We start from the raw sequence: 12,365 nt of genomic DNA on the forward strand, positions 1-12,365 counted from the left end.
CCTCTGACCTTTGAGCCACAGGGCTACCTCGCCAATGCGTTCACTTTAGCGGAAGTTTATTTTTCCTGACGTGGTGGCGCTTTGCTGTGAATCCAGTGCTTTGGAGGCGAGGGTTGATGGATCTCATAGGGATTTGTAAAAACCCTTCACTGTGTTTGCCCGTAAGTTGGTCAGGAGATGCTAGTGTAACAACATTATTCTTAAATCCATCTGTGTGAAGCTTTGTGTGCTATCCCCTCGTATGCGTGGTGGATTTTCTCTGGGTACTCCGGATCCTCCCACTTTGCCACTTGATTGTGAAGCTACAACTCCCGCCTACAAGACCAGAGCTTCACCCTAATTCAGTCTACCTTGATTAATCAGCCCGAAGGGTCCAGCGAAACACCGAAACTGAATTGACCACCAACAACTCAAGCGCATTTAATAAGTCGAGCGTTGCTTCAGCTGGTTTTGCTTATGCGTCACGTTCGGCTTCCGCTGGAATGCATATTACTTGATTCTTGAACAGAGCTGGCTTTTGGTGGAGTTGTTGGGCAGGGGCATGGGGGGAGCGGGTCAAACTTTAAGTGGCTAAATGCCGCAACTGCAATTTTGTAAGACCCCCCCCCCTCCATCGAGAGATAGAGAGAGAGAGCCCCCTGGCTGTGACCGGAGCTCAGTTCGGTCTCGCAGGAAGCGTCATCCTCAAGCCAGCTCTGACTCAACCAACACTCACTTGCTGTGGTTGTGAACGTCTTGTACCCTTTGGCAACACTCACTGACTTTGTTTTCTAACAGCCGGATGAAAAATCTCAGAGTGAGGTAGGTGTCATCGAAGTGGAGATTTTCGTCAAAGCATGAATAACAACACACTTCTCTTTCTCTTTCATCTCTGGCATCTGTCTGAGCCTGCATGTCAACTGCACTAAAGCGTCTGTTTCCATTCTCTGGGATTCTCGCCCAGTTACAAAACATGGGAATGTATTTGTGTTCATGAAATCATTCATTGACATTCAACTTTTCCGGCCATATGCGTGTCACATGGGTGTTGCTTATGTGGTGGTAAAGTGCTCATTTGAATTTACATTTCATTGTGGAGATATTGGAAATAAATTCTACGATACATCTGGCCGGATGGTGTAATGGTAATTCGCTCGGCTCACAGCTGAGCGGCCATGGGTTCGTATCCATGCCTGTGATCACCTTGACCATCCGTCCCGAGTGGATAAGAAGAGTACCACCTTGATGGCATTAATTGATTTTGCCATGTTAATAAATATTTACTGTATGTCCACTAAAAAAAAAAATGCAGCGCGAACAGAATGACGTGCGACTAGGAGGGCACAATCTTCCGCGTTGGCTGTTGGTCTCGCGGGTGAGCTGCCTGCCGTGAAATTTCTCCATGGTCAGAACGGTCTCTGCTGCCACCTTGTGCCATCAGATCGAGACGCTGCGCAGGGAACTCGACCAGTCGCAGGATAAAGTCTCGACGCTCACCGGCCAGCTCTCCACCAACGTGAGTCAAGCTGCTCACCGCTGTGCCGAGACGACATTAACTCCAAAAAAATACAAAGATCCCCCCGTATCGCAGGAACAGACTGTTGGGGCAAGTGCTATTAGCGAGCACCTTGTGAAGGCTGGCACGGCACACCAGGGGGTGGGTGGCCAGCACCACGCCTGGCCGCCTTTGTCTTCCTCGTAGGCGATGTTGATACACCGCACCAGGTAGTCAGTTGAGGATGAGTTGACCTAGTGGAGGCCCAGGACCGGTCCAGATAATCGACCTCGGGTTTCCCGGTTCGTAGCGCAGCCCGCTAACCGCTGCGCTACCGCTCCCCACAACGTTTAACTCCACGCGCACACATACACACACAATTTCTGCATACAGAGTGGGGATGTGCTCGAGATTTTTTGAATTAATTTGCAAAATCTGCAAATCAGGACCAGATCCGAAATTTTGGACGATCCCCTCTTTGTTGCGTTTTGGATTAAATCTGAAGAGGTGACATCATCACTATTACAAAACTTCCACGTTTTTCCCACCAAAGTGGTGTCACGTGGCGTCGAGTGACGTCACTTTTGATAGCATGAAGACATTAATTATTCAATAAGGTAAATTATCTGAAAAAAATCTTTAAAAATACCGAAGCTATTTTTTTAATTCCAAATTAATCTCTGTGTGTGTATGCACATATTTAAATATGTAGCACAGTGGCCAGCGCACTTCGCTATGAACCCGGCGACCAAAGTGTAGTGCCAAATATTTGAACATGTCCTGGGCCTCCCCTAGGTCACCTCAGCCTTAAATTAGTATCTGGTACGGTGTATAAAAATCAGAACTATGGGGACAGGCGGCCTGGCATGTTGTTGGCCACCCACCCCTTTGCGCGCTGTGCCAGCCATCATAGGTGTTCGCAAACAGCACTTGCCCCAACAGTCTGTTAAAGGCTCGTACAGGGGATGTTTGGCTTACATATATACATACTCCTCTCCATTGGGCCTCAACAGCGGGTTGTTCTTGCTTAAGCCCATTGCAATGGTGGTAGGTTTTCTTGGGTGTGCTGCAAAGGGTGAAACGTTGGACAACACCCCGCACAACCCGAAAGCAGATCTGGCAGTGACATTTCATCTTGTTGACGAGTGGATGACGACGGTGTGCTTTGTTGTAGCTGAAATATATTTATAATTTGTTACAACCGAGGCTGGCGTGCCCCAACTTAATTTTCGTGAGTGACGCACAAATAATTATCCTGTGCCGGTGGCATAAGCACATAAAAGTAAGATGTGATTTGTTTTAATCGCGTAAAGGAAAGAGCACTTAATCCGACAGGCTACAGCCCTCTTAGATTCGTGTTTCCTGGTCATGTTAGTGTAAGCTATGCAACCCTAGACCAGTTCTGACGTCAATGAGCCACATCCACAATGTTAATACGCATTGCTCAGTGGAGTTGAAAGCATACCAATATTATAGAACGAGGCAGGTGACTTTAGAAATGTATGTGCCGAGCATCTTGAGATGCGGTTGTATCTGTACACCACGGCTGGATGAGGGCCTTCCAACGCCATGGTCGGTGTTGGGAGTTATTTGACCATACTTTACGCTAGTGAAGGCAGGAGCATGGTATAGCATGCGAATGAAAAATAAAACTATTTAAAACTATTTTAAATTTTACCAGATAAGGCCCACTGAGCTATGTAGCTCTTTTTCGGAAGCGACCTGGCCACAAATGATAGCCCAACGAAGTGGCTTATCATCATGTGGACATTTATAACAGACAAATACCCTAAAAGCATGTTTCCAAATGTGGAGGGAAAACTGGAGAACCTGGAGAAAAATCCATGCAACCACGAGGAGAGAAACACACAAACTCGAAATATACAGGTGTCAGGGATCAGGGGTCGGGATCAAACCCACGACCTCCTGTATACCAGGCGAGTTAGTTAACATCTCACCACCGTGGCGCCCCTGCTATATTTTAATGCTATATAAATCCAATTTGTATTGCATTGCATTGCATAGACAGGCATGATATGTTATGGAGATTCGTCGAGGCTTTCCCGGGTACACAGGGATATAATAAATGTAAAAAAAATGTGTTGCATCTCCAGGTTAGATCTTACGCAAATCCAATTATTATCATATGGTATAGAGTGGATATAAAACATAGTAATAGGTTTTTACCCTTTCAACTGGTACAAAAACTGACACCTTTATACAAGGCATCATGTTTGCAATAACCACAACACAAGCAGTCAAAATGCAAACAAAAAGAAACAACTCTGATGATGATAATGATATGCACTGTCCTTGAAGTTGATTGGTCCACACCCGAGACAGCTTTTCTTAGAGCCTAGTCTCCATTGGTGTTGGACCAGATGATGCCAAAAGGCATACAACTCAAAGACAGTGCACTATCAGAGTATTGCGAGCTCGGGGTAAGCATTTACACTGAGACCTCTTTTACCAGTACCAGTTGAAAGGGTAAAAACCTATTACTATATTTTGCCACTGGTAAAGGAGGGTCTCATAGTGTGGATATGAAATCATTGCGGGGTGATGGCGGCGAATGGAGGTGAACGATGGCGGCTTCTCTTGCAGGCAAACCTGGTGGCAGCGTTTGAAAAAAGCCTGACCAGCATGACGAGCCGCCTTCAGAACCTGACCGCATCGGCCGAGCAAAAGGTGGGTGATTGCGGTCATCATCATCAAAATCATCTTCTTGGTTCTTTCGATAAAGTCACGTAGAAGGGAAGTAATAAAATAATAAAAATAAAACATAATTAAATAATTCTCACGACGTTTCGGCCACAACGCAAGTAGCCGTCATCAGGTGAGGACGGCTGCTTGCGTTGTGGCCGAAACGTCGTGAGAATTATTTTATAATGTTTTATTTTTATTATTTTATTATTTTATTACTTCCCTTCTACGTGACTTTACCGAAAGAACCAAGAAAATGAATCCCTGCAGTCACGAAAGCTTTAAATCGAAATCATCAATATCATCGACATCACCTTCTGATTAGCACGGTCGGCTATGTACGGTGCGAAAGAACTTCAACGTACATCGTCATAATGATGATCATTATCGACATCACGTCTGATTATCACGGTTGGCTACGTTTGGTGTTGAAAAGTTCTATGTACTTACAGTAGCCATGGTCAATCCACTGCTGGATGTAGGCCTTCCCCAAGCCGCCGACATTTCTCGCGGTACTGCCATGTAACGATCCACACGGACTTATTTCATCGCACGCGTACAGACAAAGTAAAAATATATTCAGAGATGGGCAAACTGTGAACAAAATCACTGGTTGGAAATGTGATTAGATATATATATACATTTCCAATTCCCCTAATCCAAATTACCTATTAATTTGAAATGAATAATGTATATAACATTTATAAATTATAAATGTAATGAGAACACATTTAAATTCCGTGTATTTAAATGACATGTAATTTACACGTAATTTGAATCCATCTGTCTCTGCTTGGAGTAGATGCAGGCGTTTTGCATGAAGAAATTCACCTGGCGAATGTGAATAGAAAATAATCGATTCTCGCACGCACACACCTTGTTGCACTCCTCCTGAACGTTGGATTTGATTTTGATCACTTAATCAAAGCATCGCTACATCCTCTTCAGTGCACATTAATGCAATGCTCTCAAAGCTTTGACATGCGTCACAAAAAAACAAAATGGCTCGCGCATTGTTATGCAACACCTTTGCGTAAACGGTGGCAAAACTGAAATTTTCTTCACCGCCATACGTAAGTCGCATTTGCGCCCTTTGCCGGTCGTGACATTTTCACGCAGCGTAGGAACGCAAGGGCAATCAGACGCCTCATTAATTTATTTGCCAGCCCTTAATTTAATACTCGTCCTGTGGCGCATGGGATGTGCCAAATGTCACCGGACTACGGCTGAGACCCATGCCCCCCTCCCCTCACCCACCTCCCCCCCCCCCCCCGTGTCCCCCCGTGCCCCAGCAGGATTCGGAGCTCGGCGAGCTGCGGAAGATGATCGACAACCTCACCAAGGAGAATATGGCGGCACAGGAGGCGATGAGCGGCGTGCTGAGCACCACACAGCAGAGCAACACAGGTGCCATGCCGCACCGTCGAGCAACAACACAACCACAGAACCCCACAATGTGGCCTGGCAAAAAAAAAAACTCACCGGCGATAGAATGATCTGCTGTTGAATTTCGGGATTGGACTGGATGCAAATGCTGTCTCGTGATATACTGAATTATTACCACTACCACCACCAACGCTATTGTCACTTTCTTGATTATCATCATTGTCAACATACGAAGCGTGACCTTCAATTCGTAGTCATTGGTCCGGTACCCCCGCCACTGTCATTTCAGCACGGTTGGCTACACGTGGTGCGAAAGAAGTTCAACATACGTGTATTAACATCGTTATCAATCATCATAATTGTAACCACCAACACGTTCACCACAACTATAATCACATGATAACATAACCATCGCCATCTCCAGCACAACTATAATCACATATCTGAAAGTCGATCTTTGTCAAATCGTCATCATCGTAGCCACCATGACTCAACGACCCCTGACCCTGGCCATCGCCCCCCCCACCCCCAAAACTAGCGTGGCCCTCGCGCCAATCTCTGCTGCATGCTGTCGCCTTGCAGGAAGCCTGTCCCCGCAGGCCGGTGAGCCGCGTCTGCACCGGCAGAACTCGTGCGAGAGCATCTCCAGCGTGAACAGCATCACGAGCCACTCGAGCGCCGAGCTTGCCGACGCCAAGAAAAAGAAGAAAGGATGGGTGAGTCGGAGGAGGAGGAGAGCGACTGCGCACGCCGCGCTCCACCGGCGCGCCTCGCTGTGTGTGTGTGTGTGCGCACGAGCACCGAGCGTCGGTGCGAACGTGCTGCACAGACTGCTGGTAAAGTCCCAATGCGCTTCATAGCACGCGGTGATCCGTTTATCGGGAGAGGCGAAGGCGCAGCTCTGCAATAGCTCGCTCACGCCACTGCTGGCCGACAGGGCCTTCGCTAAGCGGGAGCTCTGGAGAGCCCTAAGAGGGTGCTCTTTGGCCTACTCTTCCACGCTGGCCAATCGTCTTGGAAGAGGAGGGAGTACCCACGCTTTATCCCACCGCGAGTGTGACCTGCCGATCGACTCACTGTGGCGCACCAATTTACAACGCTGTTCAGGAGGTTCCTGACATTTCTTATTTTAAGGAGTGTTTTGTGTTTGCGAGGAAGGGGTACACCCTGGTGTCGACCACACCACCACCTCAGTGTACTGCGCTGGCCTTGGTAGGTGCACACGGAGGACCTACTTGCCTCCCTATGGTGTATGTTTCATCTCATGAGGCCGGTAGTCACAGCGCCCTCTGCTAGAGTCTCGGTGACCCCGAAGTTTATCGCTGGGCTCGTGAGGTAAGTTGCTGGGTGGTGATGTGGTAGCACGATTTGGTTTCTTTTTACCGAGGCTTCAGTGCTGCCTGACTCTGCATTGTGGGCTCCCTTATGATGCATTTTCTTTCACAACTCCTCGCTGAGTTTGGACACAGGATTGTTTAAATCCGAACTTTCATTCACTTTCAATTAAGATGATTACAGCATGTTTTCTTTGAATTCCATTTGCTTTTTTGAAAATTAGCTTTCAATATCTTCCATTTCAGGCTTTCATAACATTTCAGTTTCTATTTTAATTTTTAATAAAACTTTAAAAAAATATCTCACCGGAACCCCATTTTCATCTTTGATCAAACATTTCAACCTGGATCAATTTAACTAATTTGTTTTTAAATAACCCTTTTAGCATCATGCCAGCTTTAAGTTTCAAACAGACAATAGCGATGCCAACCGTGGCACCGATCGGAAAAGGAAAGCAGCAGGCACATACGAGCAGCAGTAGCGAAACTGCCTGTTGGTTGAACAACAGCAGTGGTGGAGCCGAGATGGGCAGCAGAAGGACGGGGGGGCGGGGGGGGGATGTTACTTCGTGTTGACTCGCTCACTTCTCTTTGCCTTGCCGTCAATGGTGTTGTCAAATATTGTTCTTCTCTCCCTGCTCGCCGCACCACCACCACCACCACGCCCAGGGCAAAGCGGGCAAGGTGATAACCGCACACGCACATTAGCATGCACCGCCGCTTTCCCTTCCAGCCTCTTAGAACTTGGGGGGCGGAGGGGGCAAGGGGGGTATGGGTGAGGGCTTTAGTTAAAGGTCCCCGGTTTGGTTACGAAGAGATTTGGCGTACTTTTGTTTCGTGCTAAACCCAACGCACCGCTGCAAGGCTTTGTTGGGTTTTTTTTTGCATACGCAATTGCGATAGTTTTTGTTTGTTTGTTTTTAAAATACAAATAAAATATTGGCGAAAGGCTCAACGTAAGATTGTAGGGGTCTCAGAGCCGGTCACACGTTGTGCCAGGAAGTTGTCTTTGTTCAGCTTTTGGCTTTGGCACCTGACTCGGATAAAATTACACGCTGAGACACCTTCCACGGTATGAAATGATGGGAACATTACCCATCCACTTTTAAATACAGTTGGTTTATGAATCAAAATGACACCTTAGACCAGGTTATAAATGAAGGATGGCTTCGTTTCAAACTTTTTTTTTCTTGTTAAATTTGATTTGGGTGGCCACTAGTGTTTTTTGGGGATTTGTGCAATCCTTGTTTATATATATATCTAAAAGGTTGTGTGCACATTAGGTATTATAAATACACATACATAGTGAATGGGATAAAATTATTATTAAGGTACCATACAACAGGAGGAAATGTCACTAATAAAAAAACTCCCATAACATGTCCAGCATTCCTCTTAAATAACAACAGACATTTTCTTCGACAATAATTATACCAGTTACACAAATAGGCTCATTTGTATAAAGGCATTTTTTTTTACTTTCTTGCTTTGAGTTTATCATCATTTATAAAACCAGCAGCAGCAACAACAGCAACGTTAAGGTTCAGGGCTTCAAGTTAAAACAAAAAATCTATCCCTCAAAGAACAAAAATCTCCATCGCCACTTGCGTCACCAGCGAGGGGTTGTGCGTGTGCCCCTGTCCTTTAAAGCCGCAGTCTAGACTGAGGCTTATACCGCGCAAACCAATACTTGCGCTCGCCATAGATGCAACGGATAACGCGCAGATGGAGCTAACGTAACACTGTGCCACGCGGCACAGTGTAATTGCAGTCACCTTTCGGGAGGGCCAAGGCCAAATGACTTGAATAATAATAAAAAAACAAGTCCGCATACAGCGTCCACGTTGGAGTGTTTCATTGCTTTTCTCTCGCAATTGTACTCGGGCCGCGCTGTTGTGCGTGGCCTCGTGTGACAGACAGAGAGACCTGCTTACAGGATTCCCGCAGCTAGCAGTGCACCTCCTTGTGTGCGAAAATGTGCCCCCCGGATTATAATTGCGCAGGATGACTGCACTTCTGAAGTCCCTTGCAATGGGCCTCTTCACCCACACTAGCGACACGCCTCCATCTTTAGAGAGTTTAAAATGGTGCAAGTTTTCTTTTGTTTGTGGCCAAAACAACGAGGACGTGTTTGCGTCGACAATTTCCCCGCATGTTTTGATCCTCGTTTTGCCGCGTTCGAACCGAGCTTTTATTTCGACTGTCAGCATGTGCGCGATGGCCCCCCCTGGCGTGTGTCAAAACAGCAAGTCCCTTGTACCCTACGGCAGTGCTTGCCGCCGCGTGTGAGCAGCCAAGGGTGGGGAACCTCGTGGCCCTATGGGCCGCACGTGGCGCACGACGTCGTTCCCCACGTGACGCACGGCGTCGTTCCCCACGTGACACACGACGTCGTTCCCCACGTGACACACGGCGTCGTTCCCCACGTGACGCACGACGTCGTTCCCCACGTGACACACGGCGTCGTTCCCCACGTGACGCACGGCGTCGTTCCCCACGTGACACACGGCGTCGTTCCCCACGTGACGCACGACGTCGTTCCCCACGTGACGCACGGCGTCGTTCCCCACGTGACACACGGCGTCGTTCCCCACGTGACGCACGGCGTCGTTCCCCACGTGACGCACGGCGTCGTTCCCCACGTGACGCACGACGTCGTTCCCCACGTGACGCACGGCGTCGTTCCCCACGTGACACACGGCGTCGTTCCCCACGTGACACACGGCGTCGTTCCCCACGTGACACGCGGCGTCGTTCCCCACGTGACGCACGGCGTCGTTCCCCACGTGACGCACGACGTTGTTCCCCACGTGACGCACGGCGTCGTTCCCCACGTGACGCACGACGTCGTTCCCCACGTGACGCACGGCGTTGTTCCCCACGTGACACACGACGTCGTTCCCCACGTGACACACGACGTCGTTCCCCACGTGACACACGACGTCGTTCCCCACGTGACACACGGCGTCGTTCCCCACGTGACACGCGGCGTCGTTCCCTACGTGACGCGCGACGTCGTTCCCCACGTGACACACGACGTCGTTCCCCACGTGACACACGACGTCGTTCCCCACGTGACACACGACGTCGTTCTCCACGTGACGCACGACGTCGTTCCCCACGTGACACACGACGTCGTTCCCCACGTGACACACGACGTCGTTCCCCACGTGACACACGACGTCGTTCCCCACGTGACACACGGCGTCGTTCCCCACGTGACACGCGGCGTCGTTCCCCACGTGACGCGCGACGTCGTTCCCCACGTGACACACGACGTCGTTCCCCACGTGACACACGACGTCGTTCCCCACGTGACACACGACGTCGTTCCCCACGTGACACACGACGTCGTTCCCCACGTAACACACGGCGTCGTTCCCCACGTGACACGCGGCGTCGTTCCCCACGTGACGCGCGACGTCGTTCCCCACGTGACGCACGGCGTCGTTCCCCACGTGACGCACGGCGTCGTTCCCCACGTGACGCACGACGTTGTTCCCCACGTGACGCACGACGTCGTTCCCCACGTGACACATGGCGTCGTTCCCCACGTGACGCACGACGTCGTTCCCCACGTGACACACGGCGTCGTTCCGCACGTGACGCGCGACGTCGTTCCCCACGTGACGCACGACGTCGTTCCCCACGTGACGCACGGCGTCGTTCCCCACGTGACGCACGGCGTCGTTCCCCACGTGACGCGCGACGTCGTTCCCCACGTGACACACGGCGTCGTTCCCCACGTGACGCGCGACGTCGTTCCCCACGTGACGCACGACGTCGTTCCCCACGTGACGCGCGACGTCGTTCCCCACGTGACGCGCGACGTCGTTCCCCACGTGACACGCGACGTCGTTCCCCACGTGACACACGACGTCGTTCCCCACGTGACGCGCGACGTCGTTCCCCACGTGACACGCGACGTCGTTCCCCACGTGACACGCGACGTCGTTCCCCACGTGACACGCGACGTCGTTCCCCACGTGACACGCGACGTCGTTCCCCACGTGACACGCGACGTCGTTCCCCACGTGACACGCGACGTCGTTCCCCACGTGACACGCGACATCGTTCCCCACGTGACGCGCGACGTCGTTCCCCACGTGACACGCGACGTCGTTCCCCACGTGACACGCGACGTCGTTCCCCACGTGACACGCGACGTCGTTCCCCACGTGACACGCGACGTCGTTCCCCACGTGACACGCGACGTCGTTCCCCACATGACGCGCGACGTCGTTCCCCACGTGACGCACGACGTCGTTCCCCACGTGACACGCGACGTCGTTCCCCACGTGACACACGGCGTCGTTCCCCACGTGACGCACGACGTCGTTCCCCACGTGACGCGCGACGTCGTTCCCCACGTGACGCACGACGTCGTTCCCCACGTGACACGCGACGTCGTTCCCCACGTGACACACGACATCGTTCCCCACGTGACGCGCGACGTCGTTCCCCACGTGACGCACGACGTCGTTCCCCACGTGACGCGCGACGTCGTTCCCCACGTGACGCACGACGTCGTTCCCCACGTGACGCACGACGTCGTTCCCCACGTGACGCGCGACGTCGTTCCCCACGTGACGCACGACGTCGTTCCCCACGTGACGCGCGACGTCGTTCCCCACGTGACGCACGACGTCGTTCCCCACGTGACGCGCGACGTCGTTCCCCACGTGACACGCGACGTCGTTCCCCACGTGACACGCGACGTCGTTCCCCACGTGACACACGACGTCGTTCCCCACGTGACACGCGACGTCGTTCCCCACGTGACACGCGACGTCGTTCCCCACGTGACACGCGACGTCGTTCCCCACGTGACGCACGACGTCGTTCCCCACGTGACGCGCGACGTCGTTCCCCACGTGACACGCGACGTCGTTCCCCACGTGACACGCGACGTCGTTCCCCACGTGACACACGACGTCGTTCCCCACGTGACACACGACGCCGTTCCGTGTGAGGCCTACCACTTCAAAATGGCCCCCCAACCCATAGGTGGAGTTTGACTTCTATATTTGGGGGGGTGGATGGGGCAGGGGTTCGCTTCGTCCCTCGCATTAGGAATGGGGCGTGGATAAAATTCATTAATTTAGTTTTAATCTTAATTGTAAACTGCTGAAAATTAATGAATAAAGTGCCCAGTATAGGAGGGGCGTTGCCCCCTCCCGTGCCACCCCTCCCCCCGCCGCAAACTCCGCCCATTCCCCAAACGATAATTACCCCTCACTTGGAGCATCTAGGCCAGTGTTCTTCATTGCAAGGCCCGCATGCCACTGGCGGCCCCTGGTGGCCTTTAGTGCGGCCCCTGGTGGCCTTTAGTGCGGCCCCTGACGTGCGGTCCCCGACAATACACAACATGTGAAAACACACCTTCCCCACCCCCCCATCATCATCGTGCTGCTGTCAAACCCCAATGGTTTACACATATGTGGCGGCCCTCACACTGATGATGTCTT

The 12,365-nt window shown here is 51.3% G+C and overlaps 1 protein-coding gene across 1 annotated transcript in view; it reads left to right on the top strand.

The window, feature by feature from the left end:
• LOC133351465 (neuron navigator 2-like) overlaps positions 1-12,365 on the top strand; it is a 67,887-nt gene that overhangs the window by 37,141 nt on the left and 18,381 nt on the right. The window contains 5 exon segments of the mRNA XM_061566697.1: positions 778-801; positions 1,421-1,495; positions 4,079-4,162; positions 5,473-5,584; positions 6,146-6,279. Of these exon segments, the coding sequence (XP_061422681.1) occupies positions 778-801; positions 1,421-1,495; positions 4,079-4,162; positions 5,473-5,584; positions 6,146-6,279 (429 nt within the window).

Source organism: Lethenteron reissneri, chromosome 37 (assembly GCF_015708825.2).
Source record: "Lethenteron reissneri isolate LAM-NWPU_2019-01 chromosome 37, ASM1570882v1, whole genome shotgun sequence".
NCBI classification, from domain to species: domain Eukaryota; kingdom Metazoa; phylum Chordata; class Hyperoartia; order Petromyzontiformes; family Petromyzontidae; genus Lethenteron; species Lethenteron reissneri.